Source organism: Haplochromis burtoni, unplaced genomic scaffold (assembly GCF_018398535.1).
Source record: "Haplochromis burtoni strain Fernald_Lab_line unplaced genomic scaffold, NCSU_Asbu1 Contig_114, whole genome shotgun sequence".
NCBI classification, from domain to species: Eukaryota; Metazoa; Chordata; class Actinopteri; order Cichliformes; family Cichlidae; genus Haplochromis; species Haplochromis burtoni.
This window is the reverse complement of record NW_024582475.1, coordinates 1,071,944-1,096,515: the sequence shown is the minus strand read 5'-3', so window position 1 is coordinate 1,096,515 and position 24,572 is coordinate 1,071,944. Positions and strand designations below refer to the sequence as shown.

The following is a 24,572-nucleotide window of genomic DNA, read 5'->3' as shown; positions in this document are numbered from 1 at the left end:
CCCCCAACAAGCAAAAACAGTACATTCAAGTGAAGGGAAAAAAAAAAAAAAAAAAAAAAAAAAAGATAAAATAAAAACAAAGATTTCCTTTCACCAGGCAGGATTTTAACAGAGAACATCAGCAGTGAACAGTGAACAAGATGCCATTAAACGTGTTCTATCCAATGCCACTCAGTGAGTCAGTGACCTAATACGCAGTTTAAAATCAGATCCATCATAAAAATATATTAATTTATTTCCTTTGACACCTTTTGAATATAAATATATAATTTTAAATGTAATAAAGTAGAACATGCATCAACCACTTGTAACAAGAGTGCCTCAAATAGTGTACATACACCAGTAGCTACAGGGAAACCAATGCGCTTAGTTTGACATGAGATACAGGAGTAAATAAAAAAGGATTAAAAAGTTTATGACAGCATGTGGACAAAGTGCTGCAGATCAAACTGGTTGACACAGAAATGCAGCACAAAAACAAAAACAGTTCCAACATGTAACAGGCAGCATCATGTCAAAAAGGCACTTTCTTGATGCAAAGAAGCCTCCAGTCCCATCACCCAGAAAACAAACATGAATGGCTGCAGTCCTCAACATTCTTCACCGTTCCTTTCCACGTCTCGAAGCGTGAGCCAGGTCACTCCGGGACAGTAGCAGCTGCGCTCTCCGTTTTGCCGTGCATGTCCTGATCGATTCTGCACACAAGTTTAGTGGTCATTAAAACTGTACAAAATCTGCAACACTATCAAAATGGGATTTTTCAGTGTCAGGATTATTTCTATACACAGAAATGTATAAAAATGATCAGACTCACTAGACCAGTTTGCCCAAAAAAAATAAAAAATAAAAATTTAAAACGCTAAAATATATACAAATCCCAATTTGTATATTGTATATACACATGTATATATTTTGTATACATGCAACTTCTTAAAATGTCTGATCAGTACAAAGATCAGTACCAGCTGTATCGTTAAAAGTTTCCTGTTTCCATTGAAAAGTGAAAAATTTCTACTTTAGCAGTAAAAATCCATTAAATATTGCCAGAAAAGCCTTTGTCTTGCTGAATACCATCTCTTCCTGAGTGGTCATTACTGAATCAACAATAAGCAGAATATTAAAACTGAAAGAGGTGGCAATTACCAAAAATCAGTGGGCAGCGGGTAAGCAGTGAGTCATGCAAAGAGCTGTGAGAATGAACAAACTGTGTGTTCAGTGAGAGCCAGTTACTAAACCATGTGAGGCCACGGCTGCAGTGCCACCAAAAACCACAGTGACTAAAGCGAGCTACTTCCTTACTTGAGCCCATTCATTTGTACACACGAACAAACTTACCAAACACCAACCTCCTCAAAATACGAGCCTGTTTTTCACAAGATAAATGCAAGTAAGTGCAACTTAATGCCCTGGCTTTTTTTACCTTAACAAGCAGCAACACATTCAGCTTCCTTGAAACCTTATCTTCATGTAGCTTGTGAAGTTATGACTTGTGACAGCAAGTATGAGCTGTGAGCAAGCACGCTCTGCGGCTTAAAAAAAACCAAACAAAACTAAGTGCTGAATACAATTTTAAGGTAGCTTTGAGGTAATAAATGTAAATGCAATAGTTTTTTGGGGATGATCTTCACAAAAGTGGCTCAGAAAATCTATTTAGTTGGTTAAATAATCACCAAGTCACCTATTTTTTGGAGACCAAAAAATGTACTCTCAATCTGTTAATTAGGAAGGTAAATCCTGAATCAAATCAGATGAACATGTGGGGAGTTGAAGAGGAAAGCTGTTGATTCGGGACAAGCAGTAACTGGAAATCATCCAACTATGAAAATGAAAGAAAGTTAGGTGTCTTGGTGCATTTCTGAAAGCCAACTCATCATTTCTCTGTTAGTTTTATGAAATGCAGAAGATGCGGAAGCTGACCCTGGGTGAAAGTGCATATACCTTTTACGGCTTTTCCTATTTTTTTCCTCGTCAAACCTTAAGAAGGGGGCAGGGAAATCGGGTTAGGCAGAAGAAGAAACACACAGCCGACAGCAACCACACATCCAAAAGAGAAAAACATTTTACTGAGTTTCACTGAGTCAAGATGAGTTATTTGTGCTGCCTTTTTAAATGCCGTGACGATACAAGATTTGTCACGTGCAGAGCCTCAAAGAAGAAGACAGCATGAGTAATTTGTAGTGCAGCTCAATAATTATGCATATTAGCAAAGAAATGAAGACTACGATATTTAACAGCAGCTTATAGAATACTTACAAAACAACAACCTAAGCTGTGTATACACTGGAAGCAATATGTAGTGACATGGCAATAAAACATTGCCATTGTAACATGGGATCATGCATATATGATGATGATAATAATAATAATAATCATAATAATAATAATAATAGTAATGCTTATGGGCTTTGGGCAGACTGTATCTCCTGTATAATGACGCAGTGTGCACATTTAGGTCAGTGGGACACAGCTAACTTACGGCCTACCCTTGCCACGAGGAAAACCACTATAATGCAACACAGACATCAGTGCTACAAACACCATACTTACTGTTTGATACAATCTGGTATGGACACATACTCCATTGGAACCAGGTCAGCAAGGTCTGACAAGCTGTACACGTACTTGATTTTCTGACTAAATTTGGAGCTGTGAAAAAGAAATCAGAAACATTCAGAATAAAGAGATTACACCACGAATGTCTTTGACTTGTGATTACCTTTTTACATTACAGTTACCTTATGAAAGGTTTGGTGAGTGCCAGCAGGGTGCGAATGAACCAAGAGGGGTGTACGATTATCAAGGATTTCAGATTCTTCCGTAGCCTGTACAGAAGAGTGAGGACAGGTGTTACGATCTGATGCTTATTTGTCTGAAGTAACCCAAATATCTATGTTCTCATATTGTCTGTCTTTTAAAAACCAGTTTTCCAAGTTGTGCAACTCACTCACCTCCTATCAATCTGCTGATAGCACTTTCTAAGCCAGCCAACAGTTGGCATCTTCTTACGAGAGGTCGCCCCGTTTAAATACACAATCATATAGTTCTCAGCAACCAAAAGCTCCAGTGTGCCAATGACGTACCTGAAACAAGAATATCGCATTTGACACAGCTCTCTAAAATGTGTGAAGGAACTAAATTTCAAATAAAAACTCACTTGAATAAATTCTCCATGATGTATCTGTAATTTGGCTGATTGCTCTCCGGCATAAAGCACACAGCAAACACAATTACGGCATTCAAACCGTCTCCATAGTAACCTGCAACGAGAGATTCAAACGCCACAAAGTCATTTTTAATATTTAAAAAAAAAAAGGAATTCATACTGTGAATACACACAAGCTGATTGAATCATGTCAAACATGTAATACAGTTTATTCATCCAGTGCTGCTACCAAAGAACCGATCGGATAAAATATGAGCCAATCATAACATTGTTTTGGGCTTACTGTGCCTATAACATTAATTAGCATGCCATTTGTTCTTTGCTCTGGTGGGAGGAGCCAGACTATGGCTTTGATTGTGTCATCACTGGATTTAACCGTTAATGAAGCCATAATCTTGTGAATCAACGTTTTGTAAAAGTGTAACCTCTGTGATGAAAGCTTTTTAAGCCTCAAGCTGGGGCAGATATACCTAAGTGTCTTTGTTGTCAGATTTCACCGATGACTCTATAAATGTAGTTTTCATGTCCTGGCTGCAGCTGAAATTAAGATTAGGAATCACTCATAATTTATTTAGAGAGGCCCTTAAAAATAATACTTCTAATAAGTACAGTGAGATGCTGCCAAATTGTATGTAAAGTTTCAAGACTTGCTACTAGAGGTACTTCAATGGTACTGGCCTCCATGGCTGATGACTCTCTTGTAAGGTTCAATGGCCTTCATGTCCACTCTGTGTTCCTGGTCTCCAATACGAAGCATCTTCCAGCGTCGACTGTCTTCCCTCTCCTCTGAGGCCGAATACTCGTGAACTGACTCCACGCCTTTCTGTAGTAGTTCTGTGGGTTTTGGCTTAGGAAGATCATCTGAAGGAGAAGAGGCAAGTTAAACTAACAACTTGAATGCTGCAAACCTAACACATGATTCAAATCAGATTCTTTTTGGTCAAATGTGATACAATTTTGAGATCACTCGATAATTCGTATTTTAAATTTCAAATCATATGCACATTTATTTTCTTGTATATCTTGAGGGATGTTCTTTCTCTGAATCAACACCAACATTCACATCCTCAATTCCATACGCTCACTTCACTTTTTCTGGGGAGAAAATTCATAATTTCCTGTGGGAAAGCAAAAGCAAAACACACTGCTACTGTAGAGTGCTGCATTTGCTCAAATGCCCAAGGATATCTGAGGATCGTTTGTAAGATTTACAGCATAGCTGCATGATGTGCAGAATGTCAAGTTCATCATGCAGACATCAAGGAAAGTACTCACATGATCACATGATATCAAGCATGCAACAAGCAAATCAAAACTTATGAAACCGTGAGATTAAATCAAACGGACAAACTTGAGTGTGTTTTCTGTGAAGAGGACCAAAATGTTCTTAATTTAATTTAATTCTAATTGTCTGGTCTCATGTCTTGTTTGATTTTGGAACAATATAACTTAATACAAGTTTAATTTAAGTTTTATGCTTAAGGCATTTACTCTTTTATTACTGTTTTAAGCAACTGTGGCAAATCAATTTTCGTGCAGAGATCAATGAAGTTTTCTTGTTCCAGTAGTTATTCTCTGAAGTTTGAATGCTTTTAAATTGTGACTCACTGAATAACTGATAATCAAACAGGACAAAATGGCCAAAAATTTCCCCATTAAGTGATAACCTGCTATTGTTTACTCAAGCAGGAACAATTGAAAGAAAGGGGGAGATGAATCAAATATATTAAGTAAAAATGAAAGGGTATGAAATATGGTGGGGAGGAACAAACCAAACGAACAAAAATGAAAAACAAACAAAAAACCATCTTGATTTGTTTGAAAAATAAAAGACAGCTGTCCAAAAGATCTTACCACAAGGAACAGAGAAACCTGTTGCTGGCCTGCAGCCTGTTTCCAGGCAGAGAATGGAAACAATTCTTCCAAGTGAAAAAGAGGAAGGCAGCAGTGTGGAAACAAAAAACAACAAAGCATATTTTAACCACACTGCAGGCAGTCAGCTGCCTAAGCAAACCTGTAAAAAATACAGGAAGAAAAAAAGCACATGGACGCAAGAACCCAGATATTAAAAAAAAGACCGGAGAACTTCTGTTTGTTGTGAAAATAACATCCCAACTAGACCTCATCTAAAAGATGATGTGTAACATCTGCCTTTAAATAAGCAAAGTGAAACAATGAGGATTAAAGGATAATACCAGAAGTACCAGACCAATATTTTTAATTATATAAAATTCCTACCTTCCCATTCAAATTCATTGCTGTTGTCCGAGGGCGTGTCCATGTCACTGAGGTCTAGCTCTGTGCTTTCATCCAGCTCGTCAGAGAGAAGAGAACCTTCACTGCGGTCAAGAGTGAGACTGATGTCTGGAGCTGCAAGTTTTTTCTTAGTCTTCTTGCCATGATTCACTGCGTAGCCTAGGGTAGGATGTCAAATCAATAATGATTATACGGTCTACTGTGAGAACAGCTTTTTGAAAGGTTCAAGCTTTTTCAGGTCAGAGATAACACAGTGATTACATGTGGTGAGCAGTTCTTTTCTGGTGTGTCTCTTATTTAAGTAGGGATTGGAATCATGGGTTGGTAGGAAGAGGCATTTTAACCTATTGCATAGGCAGTATTCTTGTTGGTACTTATTTTAATGTGTGTGTGCATCATATGCTGTAATACTAAAAGCTTTGGAATAACCTTTTGCTGATAATAAACTCGTTAAAGATCATTTTCAACTAAAAATGAATGCAGGGCTTTTAATTTTGACAGTATTTTTAATGTGCACTCTTACCAGTTTTCCTTATAAAAGAAATTATAAAAACTTTCTACTGCTAATACCAAAAAAGATCTATTTTAAATTGGTATTTAAAGACAGAAACGGAAGAGCAAATTTAAGAATTTATGGAAGGAAAATATCCAATAATAGTTAGAAATTGGCTCAGAGAAATTAGTCCATGTATTCATACTGGGGAAATGAAACTACTGTAATGCTCTATTTGGCAGATTATCCAAATCATCAGTAGCTTGTTCAGAATGCAGCCAGAACCTTCACACATACTTGTAAATTTGAACACATTACCCAAATTTTGAAGTGCACCCAGTTCAGTACGGAATTTACTTTAAAATGCTTCTATTAGTTCATAAAGCCCTCAATGGTTTGGCTCAACAGTAGATCTCTCACTTCCTCAGTATCTATAACCCAATTAGACCTCTCAGGCCATCAGGTGCAGACATTTTAATGGTTCCAAACGTCTTGGATATTTGGCACAGAGCAGCAGATGCAGATGGGGATCGAACCACCAACTACCTGATTAGTAGGTTAGCCTGCTCTACCATCTGGCTGCAGCTCAGCACAGTGTGTGTGTTACCTTGTATTTCTTTGTCAAGTTTTTTTTTGTTTTTATCTTAATCGACATTAATGATATTGTTTATATATTAAACATTAATGATATTGTTTATATACTCATAACAAAAAGGAAATCTCTTTTCCAAATTTCTATAGCAATGAAAGCAGAACTGACAATGCCAGGGATAATGAGTACTAAAGTATTTAATTAGCTCCAGAGCCAGTTTAATACTGTGCTTTGGTACTTCACAGAGCTTGTTTACGAAAAAATACTTTTCAAATACTTTGAAGTTCAGCCAACACTAATGTGAAGCTTGGTTGCTATAGAAATTAAGTGACACTTTCAACATTACAGTCTTTTAAAATGGAAATTTTGGTTTCAGCGAACATCATTCCACTCCAGCTTGGCAAAGAAATATCACGGTATAATTTGAAGCATGTGCGGTGACGATATATATATATCGCGATATATTCTTTTCTTCTGTATAACGTATTTTTACACACCATTGGGCACACTTAAAATCCTTTAATTTTCTCAAAGATCAACAGTGTGCCTTATGTATGAATTCTGGTTGTGGTTACCGACCTCGAACAGATTTTATGTAGTACATGGCGCACAGAAATCTGTCAAAAAAGTTTCAGTATGACTTTGGTAAGCTATGAAGGCGCACCACTTGATGGATTGCCGGAGCATTACGGCTGCCGTAGTGAGGAGCCTTGCGGAGTAATCTGGGTCCAAAACTCTGTCTGCTTCAGGTCCCAAAGTCAAACAAACACTGCGGCATCACTGAGAGTTAAAAACTGTCTAAATTCTTTCACCTTTAATAAAATGATCAGCGTTGCTGCTTTACCAGGTGTAATAATTACATTTAACATCCAGGCATCCATGAAAACAGAATTTATTAAATTTAACAGTTAGAAGTTAGCAGGAAGTTAGCTCGCTAGTTTCCACCTAAACATGATATAGCATGTTCTGACTGAGAGATCTCTGTAAAATTCAAACGTACAGCTCTGCTATCACTTCCAACATAAATGAAGACAGAAAACTAAACAGCAGTGACTTTGTAGGGTTACTGAAGTTGAGCTAGCTGGTATATAGTGATGTGCTACGTGATCGCTAGCAAAACAGCTACGTTAGCATAACATTAGCACAGTGAAGCTGAAGGATGGCTGTTAACTTTTTTCCCCACTCGATAAAAGTTAACGTGAGGGTTTCTGGTGGTTAGGGACATATACAGTCACATGTCGGGATGCTGTAAACGGACCAAACTTCAGTCAGGAGAACAACTGAGATAATCCATTCACAATACGAGGTTAGTCATTAATATACTGCAACAACATGGGAATAGAGCAGCTGCGAGAGAATTCAGCAAAAATTAATCAATGGTACGGAAGTCTAGGAAGCGCAGTTTTTGGCTTTCCCCATATTCTAAAAGTGCTTAGTCTCTTTGCTATTACCGTCACCCGGCATAATTTGCAGATGATATTGTTTGCAGCCGCTGCGATGCTTTCGACCAAAACAGGTGCAGCTTGATGACACCATCAACATGTGCTATCGCAGTAAAGTCAAAATCTCTACCGTTGGCCAATTTTATATTGTTTCTACCGTATACAAAGGAGCTTGCAAAGAAAAGTACTAGCTAGAACTGAAGAAGCTTCTCGGATGAGAGGTGAAACGTCTTTAAGCAACTTAAAGAAGTCCAGACGCTTTTCTTTGCAAGCTCCTTTGACTACGATGACCTGGATGACTGAGAACCTTCAGACATATTACCGTATACCTTTTATACCGCCCACCCCTACCTGAGAGGATTTTGTACTAAAAAGACCACGTCAGAAATTACTCTTGATTTGTAAAACTCAGACTGCTCAGGCCTCAGTTTCAGCTGAATGCACATGAATGGAAGAGCAACCAGTATCTCTTTTAACTTCCATATGTCCATGTGCATTTTAAAATGCAAAAACTTTGTTCTTCAGTGTTCTGTTTTTGACTGTAGCAATGCAAAGAACAGTATTGTGTTTTCATTACCAGAGTTTCCTGCCTCAGAAGCTTCTGCAAAAAGCTCATCTTCAAGCTCCTCTTCCTCTGGGAGAGGCCTAAGATTCATACAAAAGATAATGATACATTCAGCAGAGTCACGGTTAATGGGACTTTGAAAAACCCAAACATGTGATGCAAAGCTATGAAGCATGATATAAGCGTGATTGAGACAGTACCGTGGAAAGTCCTCATCCTGCCACTCTTCCTTAAGTTCAACTCCTTCCATTCTGAGGCGGGCTTCTGTTGTGGCAACTGACTCTTGACGTTCAAGGCTGGGAATGAAAAGGGGAAAAAGGTTGAACAATCTGTTATGGTTAACAATCTAACTGCTTGATTGTTGTCTTGCACTTGAAAATGTATCAAGATCAGGAGGAGGGCAAGCGGAAATTATCTGTGAAATCCAAACGTGTAATTGGGCATCTTAAAACAATGACTTGTTTAGTCTTAAAATGATTAAGGGGAAAATGCAGACGCACTCCTGATGTGCTGAAAGTAAGTCAATTTTTGTCCTTGGGCTAATACATCATCAATTAAAATCTTCAAAAAGTCAGTGTATAATAGGTACACTTGGCTACACAAAAGCACATGAGCATACACTGTATGAATAAAGAAGGAAGAACATCTGCCATAATAACTGGATTTATTCGAAACAAATCAATTCAATTTTAAATTAATAAGCTGACAAGGAATTTTACTTAAGCTATACTAATGCAAAAGGTACCCAACAAACCCAAAAAACAAAACAGTCCTCTAATACTCAAAATGCTGCCAACTTACAGAATCAATATACGTTTACAGGTCTGTAGGTCCAAAATAAGGGTTGGCATTTTTGAGTAATTTTTGACCCCCAAGAACTGTAAGGAGGTGAAAAATATCTTTGACCCTTACAATGAAGGCACCAGAGCCTGCAAGTATTGATTCACCCACCAATATTACTTATAATTGCAAAACCAAAATCTTCTTTACATATCACTACTATGCAGTGTCACATTCATGTTTATTAAAGGAAAAAAATATCTAAAATATTGAACTCATAAAATAGCCAACTATTGGTATTGATCCTAAAAAATCTATATCTGTCAGGCTACGTTTTCATTGCCAACAAAGTAGAGCAACTGTAAAGTGTGGGGTAAAAAGATTATGGAGATAAAAGCATGTTTTTGGACTGTATATTCCAATATTGTGGCTTTTAATGATTAAAGCAACCTAAAAGGAAGTTTATCCTCATTGCCTGTGTTTTCAATTAATAAAATGTCTTAACATGAGACAAAAGTAATCATATGAAATAGATGTTTGAAAATCTCAGTAGCTTCTTAAAAAGCTTACAAGCTTGTGCTAAGGGCTTAGTTTATAAACCGACTGCTCACCAGTGTAGACCAATGGTATCTGTATCCATGTTGTACCAAGCTCCCTTTGATGCATTAATCATATAGACTGCGGAATTTGTACTTCCAGACACACAAACATTCTGGGCATTCAGTACTCAACATTTCATAATATGTCAGTTTAGCTGTCTACTTGTACATGGTGCTAATCCTCACATTACATCTGAAATCCAACTGCTACAGGAATGTAGTTTCCTGAGAGGGAACCATTGCAATCAATGCAAATGCAAGCATATAGAAAGAAATTAGCTACATTAAAAAGTCAAAAGGAAATGATGACAGAAATTTTAAAGGTGTAATTATTATACTGAGCACAATAGAGAACTGAATTAATATGGATATCAGTGGGGGATGGTTTAACTATGGAAAAACTTTAAAGATGCAATGCTAATTTGTTTAAATAAAGCTCAAGGCAAAAGTAAATGTGTTACCAGTTAAGAAGTCATTTTTCGTATTCATAATTTCAACATAAATGAAACAAATACAAGATTATTGTAAGATTATCATTCTATCTACATGTATTTTTGCTGCGTTTTTCTGTTTTAGTTATGTGAAGGGTTGAAGTCTGTTACCATTCTTTATAGCTCCCTCCAAGTTAATATTCACAATACTTAGTTTAAAAATCCCTCAGGGGTGCAGAGCAAAGTGCACTAATGTCTGTAGAGAAACCTTCAATTTCACATCTTAACAAGTTCAGAAGTTAGGCAAACCTTTGTAAATGACCACTTTGGCTAAACTGAAGCAGCTTTTTCTGAACTTAAGATCTGCAAAGTAATCTGATGGTCCTGAATTAGTTTTGGGATGGCTGGTTTCCAACAGTTTCTGGCAAGATGTTGAAAACAACTATTTTTTAGAGCAAAGTACCAGTGCTACAAAGACGTAGATTAACTCTGAGGTTAAATGATGAAATTTTTGGAAGTTAACTCCTGGACAAGCAATTTTCAAGATTACTGCAAAATATGTAAAATAATAAATAAAAAACACCTATAAGTACAATGTTTTAGAGTTTAAGTATCCACGCCATGTCAAGTTGCTTATTTTTTCCTGCATGAAAAAACATTACTGACAAATATCTAATAAGAGAAATGGAATGAAGACACAAGAGTGATTGGCTCCCAGTAAGCAATATTTGTTGACAATAATAGTTAAGGATAGGTGGCTTGTCAATTCTGAAATCCATAGCTTTGACACATCTTTCTGCAGAGGATCGATGTTGTGCTAAAAAGTTACTCCTGATTTTTCCATGTTTCTTTTTTAATATGTAATATGAATTTTTAATGTCAATGAGACTTTCAACCTGAATAAATAAAAGGACATATAAAAGTCACTCTTCCAAAAACTGATTTCAGTTTCTACCCTATGACAGGGATGCTTTTCTGGCTGAAAATGACTTCATTCATGAGAGACATGTCTGAGATATATTTCACAGACTGTAGGCCAATGATACGACGCTCTTTGGCACGCCACCGGAGCCTATCCCAACTGACACAGGGCCGTCAGACTACGCTATAACCAATACAAAGGCAGATAAACAAACAGTCACATGTACACCTAGGTCCACTTTAGAACCACCGACAAAACTATCATTTGACTCTGGGAGAGACTAAACCATACCTGTGCTAATTTTCTCATAGTTTGCTTCTATGTAAGGAAAACACAAAAATGTCTAAATACACACCTTCCAGTGGCTCCAGCTGGTGAGCGTGGCTGGGGAACGCTCACCGGGGTAGAGCTTTTTCCTCGTTGCTTCTGCACATTGTCTGGAGTCTTCCTTTCTTGTGGCGTACCGCTTGTTTTGGTTAGACTGTCTTGAAACTCCTCTTCGCCCTTTTCTGCAGCAGAAGCTGTGCTATTTTGCAATTCGTCTGTTTCCTCGTCATCGCCTTCTCCCGATACACCGGATGATGACGGGCTGGAAGTCTGTCTGTTTCCCAAATCCTCAAGAGTCCTCCTGGGTGTGACAGTATCTGGGCTGCTATTGTTCAAATTCATATTACTTACACCCTTCAGCACCGCTTCACTCTCAATCACATCTGATGCCATAAGTTTCTCAGGTTGTCCCGGTGGTACAGCAGATCAGAGTTAAAGAGTCTGACCGTGAAACGCTTTAATCACCGTTCAGCTCCTTAACCAACTCAACCAGAAAGAAAAATCTGACTTACACAACTTCTTTGGAAGTTTGTGGCTAACAGGATAGCTCTCGTCTGCTGCACAGCTAGCCCAGAGACGTGGCGCTAGCAGCTAGCTATGCCAACTAACAGCATATCTCATTAACCAAACAGTGTCAAATATCACGCGAAGTCTACAGATAGTCACCTTTTCTAAATGCGTCACGGTGTTAACTCAAGAGTCCTAAAGAGTTCTAGCTTTGCAGAAGCATAGGTGCGCAGTTATCCTACTTATCAGTTTCCTTCCTTCCTTCCTCCAAGTCCAGAGGGCTCTCCGGTGGACGTAACACATTCAGTCAGGCTAGCTTTGGGGTTAGCAAAGTTTAGCCACGACAAAACAAGCTTTGTATTCCAATTAACGCTGTCTATGAGCTAAAAAAGAAATAATTCGGCAGTTATCAACTACAGCTCAACGTAAAGACAGTCTTTTCTTGGACCCATGTTAAATACAAAGACTACTTCCTTTTAATTTGCCGACACACGAACCTCGGCAACTAAACGGCAGAAGTTAACCGTTTGCTAACAACGCCTTGCTCTATCATGGATATGCATACAGTTTATGGTCAGCGGAGTTGCCAGTTGTGTTTCCTGCAGATTCTTCGGCATAAACGACACAGTTCGTGGTCACGTGTGATTTATGAATTTATTTTTTTGTGTGCAAGCACACAAAAGCACGCCAAATTTCATTAAAATGTCATTTTGGTGCACTGTAAGCTTTTCTTTTTACTGCCCTGCTGTGACCACGAGTAACATAATGATATTCTATTTTCAAAACTGAAACTTCTTTTTGAGTGTCCCACATAAAATAAAGTTAGCAAAATGTAGATTATAAAGTATGTAATAATAATGATAAAAAAACAAAACAACGCAATATACCTAAAGAATTAATCGCTCAGACTGCTCTGGTCCGTGGAAAACGAGCAAATCTGGCAACCCCTAATAGCAACGGCCCTTCCATTAGCCGCAGAAGTGTCTTTACCCTAGCAAGCTTCACTGCCCTCTGCTGATACTGGAAACATATAATGACAAGGTAGAGACTACACAGTCTGGTTCACACACGTCTCTAATCCAGCTCTGTTGTCCAAATTGTATTTTTTGCTTTCATCTTGCTATCCATTAGTGATTCGTGCAGCAGTGGGTTAAAGGTTAAAAACCGCAACGTGCTGATTTCGTCTGATGGTTTATACTAGTCGCACTGTTCTCTCTTATAGTGGGAAGTAACTGCTAGTTATTTGGTCAAGCCAAAGTAATTTTTTTTTCACTTTTTCTTTTTATTCACTTTATTTAATAAGCATTAGTGACGCTGTGTCTGAAAAGGCAACACTGTAAAAAGAGCTTGTGTTATGATATATTTAATTACATTAGGGCAGTAACATTTATACCTAATCCAGCAAATAATCTCTTAGCTAATAAGGTTACACAAATAAGTAACTCTGAGCGCAATTCATTTTTAAAAAGATATGTAATCGGATTATAGTTACTTTGTCAGTGATTACTTCATTATCCTTTCAGTAATTATTTAAAATATGACTTTATTCATCATTACCAATGAAATAATGAAGCTGTTGAAGTGCATACTTGTAGCCTGTCTTGTATAGTAGGCCTCTGTTTTTGCAAGGCTAATTTGGTTTGACTAACTGTAAATGTTGAATATGCAAAGTTCTCCTGTTTGCATAGAAATACCAAAAAGAAAAGCATTATTGTGTAATGCTTTATCCATCTCTAACTTTGCAGTAATTACTTTCAAAGAAATTCTAAATTAATGGATTTAGTTATTAACTACATGAAATAATGTCAGTTATGGTCAGTAGCTGACTATTGCAAAGTAAACTGAACCAGTCCTGTGTATAATGCAATGGAATTGGTATTTTAGAAGCCCTGTCTGTTTTATCAGCTTTCTACCTGCAGCCTCCAGCCAAGAGATTTTGTGTGCACAAAATAATACTCAGTTTTGTATGTAAGAATGCAGAGTTGTCAGAAGTTTACATACACTCATCATGGCCATGAATATCATGGTAATTGGGGGCTTTAATGATTTCTTTGAACTCTTCTTTCTTTCAGGGTGGAATGATACAGTGCATATATTTAATGACTTTAAAAAACAAAAATTGGGTGCACAAGTTTGAATTTGAATTTATTTTACTCTTTCTTGGCAGAAGAGTTCATTTAAATTGGTTGGTTTCCTGGCACTGACCCAGCTTTCAAACATAGTCCACAAATTTTCAATAGAGTTTTGGTCAGAGCCTTGAAAAGGTCATTCCAGTTGCTTTATCCATTCCAAAACCGGCTTTGATGCATGCTTTGCAACAGTTGTTGATTTGAGATGAAGCTGAAGAATTTTGAGGCAGTCCTGCATTATTTCTTCCACTTTGTGCAATGTGCCAGTACTACTGATAGCAAAACAATCCTAGAACATGATGATACCACCACCAAGTTTGACAGCTGGTTCAGTGTTATTAGGTTTGAAAGTTTCACTTTTATTGTGAAACTCAAACATAGCTCTTTACTGTGATCACATAGCTCAGTCTTTTTGGTCACATAGTGTTTCTCCAGACTTTCCTCCAGAAGGCATTTGGCTTGTAAGGTGTTGATTTTGGAGCAGAGGCTCCCTTCTTGGTCAGCACCCTCACAGGCTTGAGTTTTGGTGGTTCTTGGGTTGTTCTTGAACATCCTAACCAATTTCTTCTTATCTGAGGGTGACAGTTTGGACACTTCTTCCAGATTTTGGCAAAGTGGTGACACATGAAAATAACCTACACTGCACTTGTTTAAACTGATGATCTTGGAATCTGCAGTTGTTTAGAAATTGCCCTGAGACCTTTGCAGCTTATGCAAATCTACAATTTTTCTTCTTCACTGAGCTGCTTAGACGTTCCCTTTTAAAAAGTTTTGCTCAATCCAATTAGTGCTGTCAAAGAAATCCTTTTGATGATGAGAGGTGATAAGAAATTAGCAGTTGTAGTCAAATGTGATCACTAATGGGAACCTTCAGCACCATTTATTTAAAAAATAAATTAAAAATACAATTAAAAAAAGGAAGCTTATGTACATGCTAAGAGTCTATACTTTTGGCTGTGTGGATTAGAGAAAATCCAAACTAAATTCAAACTTGTGCACCCAGTATTTGTTTGTTAAAGTCATTAAAGATGCATGCTGTGCAATCAGTTCACCTGGGGAAAAGATCAGTTCAAAGAAATCATTAAAATATAGTATTGTATTTTCTTTTGTTAACATCATTAAAAAATGTAAAATTATAAGAACTGAAAAATATACAGCTCTATATAGCTCTAGCCTCAGTAACCAACATTTACCACTAGGTGGAGGCAAATGCTTACTTAAATGCTGTAGACACCTTTATTGATTAAAATCTGCCGTGAACTGTGCAACGTCCAAATTGGACAAAGTCTGAGATTTATTCAGAAGTAACTGGCAGCTGCAGCCACAATTACAAGGCCCTTTCCATAATATTTTCCAAATTAAAAACAAATTAGGAAAGACATACGAATTGAGGAATAAATACATTACTGAACAGCATGTACATATTTTTTTTAAATAGTTAATTTCAGTATAATATAATTTCAGTCACAGCTAGGGGTGGTTTTATTTACACGCATTGCTGGTCAGTTGGCTCTTTAGGAGCATATCAGCTACATTGGAAATAATATAATTTTTTTTTAGATAGTTTATTTTTATAAGAAAAGAAAAGACAACTCTGAGTATAATATAACAATGCAGCCTGATTAATACCTCCTCTGTGTGCAGCGGATCATTCACTGTAATTTCTAATTAACACATTGCTATTTACTCTGCTGGATCATTAGGCCTCATCACAAAAGGATAATCCAGTCAAATTGAGAGTTTATGCTTCCCTTTCACCTTCCAACATGGCACTACATGCTAATAAGGCAAGTTGAAATTGTCCAACAAATTAAGACAAATGTTGCCTGTTTAGCCAAGGAAAATATACTGAGCCAAGGAATACCAATTTATCTTAAATATTTATAAATGATGTGATGACTTTTTATTTTTAGTTAAGTGAATCCTGGAAATATTTTAGGAAATCCAAACAAAAGTGAGAACTATTTAAATAATTTGAAAATAAAATACTATCAAATGAGAAGGACATGAGACAGTAAACCCAGTGAAAGAGAAATGTTGTGGTTTTGTGTTGCACCTTTTTTTTTTTTTTTTTGGTAAATCTCTTTCTTCAATATACAGTTAAGCACCAAGAAGCAGGCATTCAGAATACAACTGGTCCACTGTAGCCCAGCATTGGGTTTAAACAGTAAAATCTAAAACAGCATTGTCTGATGGATAATATGTCAGGATTAGTCCTCCTTTTAAAAGTAATACACAAACTTGGGATCTGCAGCAGACCCCAACGTTAGGATCAGAAATGCAGGCTGTATCCTATTTGTGAAGCAGAATCATTAGGAAGGTTCTCTGACCAATTTCCATAAGTGGGGTAGCGGGAAGTATTTAGGCTACTCGAAGTATATCACTAATGAGAAAAGACAAAAAGGATTCATGTGCATGTTTTATGCAATCTCTTTTTGGGTGTAGATGAATAATTATTTATGATTGCAAAGCCTAAAAGGGAGGCAAGAAGATAGCAACCAAAAAGAGACTGGTAAAAAATTTAAAGAGGAAGTTAAATGAATATTTAAGGGAAGATAAAATATTTAATGGAAACAAATGAGCAAAACATTTAAAACAGCATGATAAATAGTAGAGACTGCTATTAAAATGGCCCCCATAAGTTGTGCTATTTGCTACAGTAGCCGCAAGGTCTCAGTCACACTTGTAATGGTGTGAACCGAGGACTCTGACAATTGTTTTCACCGTGCCAGACAGTGTACGGAGACTCTGTATCTGTAACCCTGAGATGACCTTCTGTCTGAGAAATATTAGCCTTTGATTCATCGTAGTTTGTATTGATGCCACGAGGAAGAAACATTTTATGTTTTATTGACTGTCTTCACGTCGAGGTTATGGTTTAAAAAAACACAATTGTCTGAATTTGGTTCCAGATAATTTCTCAAGAGATATTTTCCGAAAAGAAGTCATCAGTCATTCTTTTAGTCTGACACTCACCTGCATACATCAAAAGAAAACAAAAGATCCAAAGTATGTACCAGCACGCATTCATTTGTTTTCCAAATGTGAAAATAATTAAATCAGCAAACAAATAATTATTCAAGTCAATGAGAACAATTATCTCAAAGACGCCTCTGAGACTTGGATGTGCATACTGAACTGATTAATTATCTTGCTGAAGCTAATTGAGTGGAGCTAGATCTTTGACTGCTTTCCCTCAATATGCCTTCCTTTTGATTACGTGAGGAATATCGTGTGCGCCATGCAAAATGTGGTCGAGAAATGCCCCAGTAAATGCCAAGGTGTAATGGCATAGTAATGGCGGTTTAAGAACTATGTTTAGTATTTTGCAGATCTCTTGCTCTACAGCTGCATGACATTATTCCTCTATGGGTCATAAGGAAAAAAGCTAAAAATGTCTGCGGATAGAAAAAAAGAAGCATGCACACCTCTTATGAATTTTAAGTTTCACCACATATTCTAATTTTTTATTAAACTGCCTATTAAATTTATTATATTCCCTGCGCTCATCTGTCCAAGTTTAACTTTGTCAGGGTAGCTGTGTCATGCCCTTACTAACCTGTGGGCAGACTATTACTTACTTCTGAGCCAGACAGAGATCATTACCTCTGTGAATGATGGCAAGGCAGCCCGAGCCCAACAGCTTTATTTCCCAGCTCAACTCGGCGGACGCAAGCCATCACATCCTGTTAACAATTCCATGGCTCCACCATAAAGATAAGCTCTCTCAATCAGCTCCGTCTGTCTCAGTCGCCGCTGAAGGGCCATCAGTCATCACTACCCGGGAACGGAGCCCTCCTTATTCACTTGTGATTGACACCGTTTAGATGATTCAGCTAGAATCACCAGGCTGTTTATTTCCTCAGTGGAGCAGCGTGGTGTTTTCTGATTAAGGGAGTTCATTAAATATTTATTTTTTTGATATCAGCGTATTCAGGTTTATGTAATCAGTCGTTTCTCTCTGAGCAAATATTGGCCCTTTTCATGTGGAATTTGACCAAAACGAATTAAGTCAGAGGCTTTGACATTTTAATCAGAGTGACCACAGGAAGCAAATTGCCGCTGTCAAACCACATGAAGGTCGTTTGAGTTGTTAAGAATCTGCTTGCCATAACAGTTAATCTGTATATTCTAATGATTCTTTTACATGTGGGAGGTGGTTGATATTTTATGTATAAGCACACATTCTATTCAAGGCCCTTTATTCTATTAACCTGCACATCTTTATTAGATCCTTTCTAAGATAATGCCTGTATGGCTTAGCCTTTGATAAATATGCTTTTAGGTCTACCTAATTAATCCATTCCGCTGTGATTTTCTACACTTGTCACCCACTCTTTAACCTCGTAGCGAAGGAACAGACTCTTCCTCCTCAAATTAAAGGTCCTCTGAGATGCTGTACATGTGTGAGCTAATGATGTGGCGCGCTGTACAACCTGATGTTTTATCTTAAGGGCCTCATTGAAATGTTTTGAGTAAAAATGAATTGCGTGACCTCACTGTTGGAGTGTAGATATATTCCAAGCAAACATGTTTAAGTTTGTTGTGTCTGAATTAAGCGATGACTTTTTTGTTTTCAGTTTAAATCTTTTAATAGTAATATAGTTTCAATATAATAAAACTAGTATAATTTTATGCACATATTTGCTTTGTGACTATATCCTCAGTATCCTTCAGTTCACAAATGATTTGTACCTATTATTTTTAAACTGGGATTTCTCATATGTTATTAATTATTAATGCAACTTTACATTAATTTGAATGTCAGTATACATGGCTACTTTGAATTTCGTGTGGGCACAAAGCATTGGCATGGTGTTGAGACAGCATTTTTGAAAAGGACGCAGGAGAATAGACCTCTACTAGCTAAGTCTACTTTTACAAAATTAATTAAAGCAATTCAGCATTTTTAAATGTACCACTCAATTTTACCTTTTCCTGCCAGCATTAATAGACTTTCCAGTCATGCGGTCAAGGGAACATTCATAGATATAATGAATGGGATAAGGTGATCAGCGTGTAGACTCTTGGCCATTTCATAACAAAATCTGCTAAGCAAGAAAAAGAACAGCTGCACTCCTAATTAAAATACAGTGTGTGTCTCTTTTCATCTTTAATATGTTATATTTTTTAGAGAAAAATGGCATATTGTCATTTGCAATTTAAGTATGTTAGAAACTCAAATATGGTGTTTTAACCAGATATAACCTGTTCATGTAAAACGTTACAATGGGGCCAAACAGGGGATGTGGTTTAAAATGTCACTATACGAGTTAGAGTTACTGGCTCCGACTAGTATCTGTTCCAGGAAGCTTGGTGCTAAAACAGCACCTTTACAAGTAGTAAGTATAGTCTTTACACATCTAGGACAAATGTTGTCAGGAAGAAGCTGCTAAGCTTCTTGTGCACTCGGCAACAACAGGATCTTAACAAAAGATTTTATTATTGTTTTATTTCAGTGGGAACTAAACTGACAGCATGGTGGTGTAGTGGGTCACATTGTTGCCTCAATGGAAGAAGGTCTGGCAGAATCCTCCAGCCAGCTCTTTCCCAGCTCCTCTCCTCTGTGTGCAGCTTGCACGTTCCCTGTGTACTCTCTCTGTCTTCCTCTCACAGTCCAAACACATGCTTGTTAGGTTAATTGGTGATTCTCAATTGGTTGTAGTTAGGAATGTGTTATGTGTCTCTGTTTGTTATCCAGCATGTACCCCACCTCTCACCCTATGACACCCAGGATAGGCTCCAGCATTAGTGGAAGAAAAGAGAAAAAATGGATGGAAAATTGTACAGAAAAAGCTAGAAGGCACATTTTTTTAGGTTGTTTTTCCCTAACAAGCTACAAAGAATATTATTTATTTATAGATTAATATTATATCATTTGCAGTGTGCCATTTAAGGTTAAGTTAAATAGGTTAGATTAGGTGATAATATTTACTCTTATAGGAATATTGGGTAGATCTGGTACACTGCACATCAGGCTACAACACTATTTATATAATAACAGTGAATTTTTAATTTAGTTAGGTTCAGTGAGGACACTCGTCTTAAAGATCGACACACAACTTCTATTTCTAACTGTAAGAGTTATAATATTATTTGGGAAAAACAGAGTTCTGATGCTTGCAGAATATGTCAAACAACCTTTAGTACATTCACTGTCAAAATGCCAAGACTATTTCAAAATCAGAGGCTGATCAACCCCCAGCCAACACAAAACTCTTTGAAGAACATTTTTAATTTAGTGTGTCAGAAATACCTACCGGTAACTGTCAGTGCGTGCATCTTACATCCAGCGCGTGATGAGAAAAAACAAAACTTATAATTACTCTTACTGTCACTTTTTCACAATAAATGTTTAAGTTTCCAGCCATGCAAAACAATAAATACTGTGCACAAAAGCTTCCCTTTTCCCTTTCTGGCTTCAAGCAAAGAATTTATTCACTATTACAGCCAAACAACGTAACTACAAGAATACTTTTCCTTGTCTTTTAAAAAGATGAAATATTTTCTCTGCTGTGTAATTCTCCTCTCTGTATTTCGAGAGATACTGACCTAAAAAGGTTGATCAAAGACTGTTGGAACTCCACAGCCTGCAGCAACCAATAAATTGGTCCATTCGATGTTTTGCACTGACAAATTATTCTCCAGAGTACTAACATTCTTGGTAGCAACTCAATTAGCAAGAGACAGATGTAGCAAGAATTCACATTTATGTTTCATAGACATTTCAATATTTTATTATTTCAGTGCATGTTGGCACGGACTCTTTTATGTCATAGAAATGATAACTGTTTGCTAATTCTCACATGAAGCGATGGTTGTTTTGGTTGCTTATTGCAGATTTGTAGGGAAGCTGCACTTTGTGTAAAAGCCTCGAGGCTTTCGCACAATGTTGGAATGGCCTTGAGCATCCATATGTTTTAGTTTAACTGTTAAAAGCCAATATATTTTTTATTGTAGCTCGGGGTGGGGGCAGATCCCACTCACTGTTAATGTAAAGAGAAATGTCGCCAAAAGAAAAGAGGAGAAATGAGACACTTTTCATTCTAACCATTAGTGATGCATATATATTTGAATTTCACGAGTGAATTCGGAGCATCTCAGTGTAACATGTGAAATGATTGCTGAATTAAAATATTATCACATTATTCAGGTAAGAAGATATACAAAGCACTTATTCACTGATTATCAAATTACTGAAAACAATACCCCCACCTCGCCAGAAAAGACATTTGCCATTCATCCGATCTCCTTTGCACAAGGGAATATGAACTATCATTAATATGCGTGGGTCCCCCTTGTCTGTGTTTGGGCATTTGATATTAACCCTCAGAATCACTGGTGACCTATCACACAAAACCATATGGTTAACAATGAGTGATCTTCCTGCTGTTCAAGCATCATTTACCCTGAGCTTTCCTGCACGATTCAATGAAGACAGGTGAAAGCATTAGGAGTTCTGTTCAGCTCACAGATTGTAGAGATTTAGATGAACTGTATCTTATTTTTATCTATACGCACCATTTGAACATTTTATTTAGCTCTTGTACTTAGATGCTCTGTGGATTACGGAGCATCAGCAACATAAATATCTGATTATACTCATGTTTTGAAAATCAAACATTGGGGATTACCACCTTATGTCCCAGGAACTGAGTCGAGTGAGGTATGATGTACCAATAATGCATCTCCACACATACAAATACCACCAAAACAAGCTGAGTGCCTGAGCTGCAAAACACATGGCACTCTTTCCGCTATGCAAATATGAAATTGAACCAGAGCACAGAGCAGCATTATAGTCTCACTGTACATTTGCAGAGAACATTTGAGAATACCAGACTGCATAATTAACTTCCAATTGAAAAGTTCCCTCGAGTCAATCCTCTGCTTTATTAACAAAGTAATGAAGCTATTTTTTAATTGGCCATTTCTTTGTAAACCAAATTAAATAAAATGACAAGGGATGTGTTGCTGAAGCTTATGATGTCTGGTCTTCTTTAGTTTTGTATTTATGTTTTTGTATAGCTGATTTTTTTTTCTTTTGATGGAAAGCATCTAACATGCACTGCCGTGGGATTATTGATAAATTCTGTGCATATTATATACTATTTACTATAAGGTTGTGCTTTTAGTGAATGTATGAAAACAAAATAGCTGTTTTTATATGTGTTAGATGAGATATTGTAAATGGCCTGTATTTGTATAGTGCTTTACTTAGTCCCTAAGGACCTCGAAGCACTTTACACTACATTCAGTCATTCACACACTGGTGATGGCAAGCTACATTGTAACCACAGCTGCCCTGGGGCGCACTGGCAGAGGTGAGGCTGCCGGACACTGGCGCCACCGGGCCCTTTTGCCACCCCCAGTAGGCAACGGGTGAAGTGTCTTGCCCAAGGACACAACGACCGAGACTGTCCAAGCCGGGGCTCGAACCGGCAACCTTCCTATTACAAGACGAACTGCCAACTCTTGAGCCACGATTGCCCGATTGTGTAAAGACAAATGTTATGTTATTATGTGTATGTAAGCATGGATTTTTGTTATAACAATTATGTTTTTGTCTTTACAGGTACTGACCGAGATTTGTATGGTTTACTATGTAAGTATATCTTTATTAAAGGCAATGGAAACAACAGACTTTTACTGTGGATTTTTAGTTTACTACAGATGTTCAGTGGAGTGCGTTACAACTAATTCTAATTAATCCAAATTTAAAATCATTTTAGATATAGTTACTAATTATTTATATCATTGTTTATTTTTTTCGTGTTTAATTTGAGATTTTTCATGTGTCCACATGCAGAAGAAGTCACCACTTTTTGTGTGAACATACGTATTCCACTTGTGTATTTTATGCAGTCTCACTGGCTGCCTGCAAAAAAGTAAAGAAGACATTGAATGGCATTCTAAAATATAATGTAGGGCTATGACAGTTTCAGAAACATAGCTGCAGTGCTCATAACAGTTTGAGATTGAGACGAGTGTTTCATAATTTAGATCAAAGTAAAAAAAAGAAAGAAAGAAAAAAACGAAAGCACAACACGACTGCATGAAAATGTCTTGCAGCATAGCTTAAAGAAGACAACCAAAGGCTTGATGAGCAGCTGTGAGGACATCAAACAATTCTGCCTCCTCCTGAAGAAATACTAGAGAATTTCTTTGGTAAGTGAGTCTGTGTTTTTGTTGGCAGAGATTTCAGAATCAGTGTTGCACTTAGCTGCAGGGAGGCACCAGTGGAGGACTACCTGGATAGCCTTCCTAACCACAGATATCACCCACAGTGGATCATTAGGATCGTGCCAAAGATGGATGGCTATTTTCTGCACGACTTGCTGGCCGCCACTGTAAGAGTAGGGCGCATGCTTTCCTCTGGTCCCTTGGCCTGCGTGCTGACCTGCTCTTGGGTCTTAGTTAACATTCAGGGAGCCCTGACCTGAAAAGCAGGCTTGGCAGCAGAACCAAGGTCCCATCCTCCCCAAAGAAATTAGAGGTGGTAATCTTTCAGGAACAACTTGCTAACCTCCCAGACCATGTAACCACGGGATGCAGATAATTGCCCTGCTTGTGTTTTGCAACCCCTCTGTATCTCACTGTCGCTGGTAAATGACAGGTTGTGTCCAATTTGTGTGTATTTGACAGCTGAGAATTGACAAACGATGGCTAGGGCCAAAAGAAGGTTACATTTAAACACAGCTCAGGTCAATGAGGTAGATGTCTGCATGCTAAATCACTGTCAGGAAAACTAATGATATAACATTATAACACAACAGACCACGGTAAAAGATGAAGTGTGAGATGTCATATTGGTACTATAATCAACCAATGTCTGTTTCAACTGTACATTTATCTTGATTTTGCATAGACATTCACATATTCTAGTCATTGCTGAATGGAAACACTGAGGAATACATACAAATAGCTGTTTATGCAGGCAGATCCTTTCGCACCACACAAAACTACTGTGACATTGTGGTTTCTCACTACAATATTATAGCCTCGCCAGTTTTAATAATTATCGTTTATATATTTTTTCCCTGTAATACTACTGGGACTATTCCAGTTTCAGTGTAATGGAAACACAAAACCCACTCTGTTAAGCATTAGAAACAAATATTTAATTCGCTGTGTCTAAGATGTGTTACACCTGCTGTAGCAATTTCAAAAACACACAGGAAGTCTGAATAATCAACACAGAAAGAGCTTTGGAACCGGCACGCGAGTTGTGGCATCTTGACAAGTCTTTAAGTAAGTCTTACAAGAACAAACACCCCTAGGCTCACTTGCTTCGGTGCTTAAGTCACAATAGATACAGCCACAAAGCTGCCACGCAAATCAGAAAAAGATGTCCACTATTTTACAA

General features: G+C 37.4%; 1 protein-coding gene and 1 long non-coding RNA gene across 6 annotated transcripts; one reads left to right on the top strand and one right to left on the bottom strand.

Annotated features, from left to right (window-relative positions):
• Nucleotides 1-37: 37 nt before the first annotated feature.
• On the bottom strand, nt 38-12,672 carry bnip2 (BCL2 interacting protein 2). 5 transcript variants are annotated; one of them, XM_005928730.2, is made up of 12 exons: nt 11,599-12,671; nt 8,712-8,807; nt 8,524-8,591; nt 5,402-5,578; nt 3,842-4,024; nt 3,155-3,257; nt 2,949-3,080; nt 2,736-2,822; nt 2,548-2,646; nt 1,939-1,974; nt 1,336-1,363; nt 562-695 (listed from the first exon to the last, which is right to left on the bottom strand). In XM_005928730.2, the coding sequence occupies exons 1-11, from the start codon at nt 11,961-11,963 to the stop codon at nt 1,351-1,353; spliced, it is 1,359 nt and encodes a 452-aa protein (XP_005928792.1). In that variant the 5' UTR covers nt 11,964-12,671; the 3' UTR covers nt 562-695; nt 1,336-1,350. The 5 variants fall into 5 exon arrangements, with proteins under 5 accessions (XP_005928790.1, XP_005928791.1, XP_042079493.1 ...); XM_005928728.2 differs by lacking the exon at nt 1,336-1,363 and having other exon boundaries at nt 38-695; XM_042223559.1 differs by having other exon boundaries at nt 555-1,363.
• Nucleotides 12,673-12,981: 309 nt separating this feature from the next.
• Nucleotides 12,982-23,366, top strand: LOC102311376. The gene is made up of 3 exons (XR_316194.2): nt 12,982-13,118; nt 22,782-22,811; nt 23,279-23,366. It is a non-coding gene; the product is annotated as an uncharacterized LOC102311376 (long non-coding RNA).
• The last annotated feature ends 1,206 nt before the right edge of the window (nt 23,367-24,572 follow it).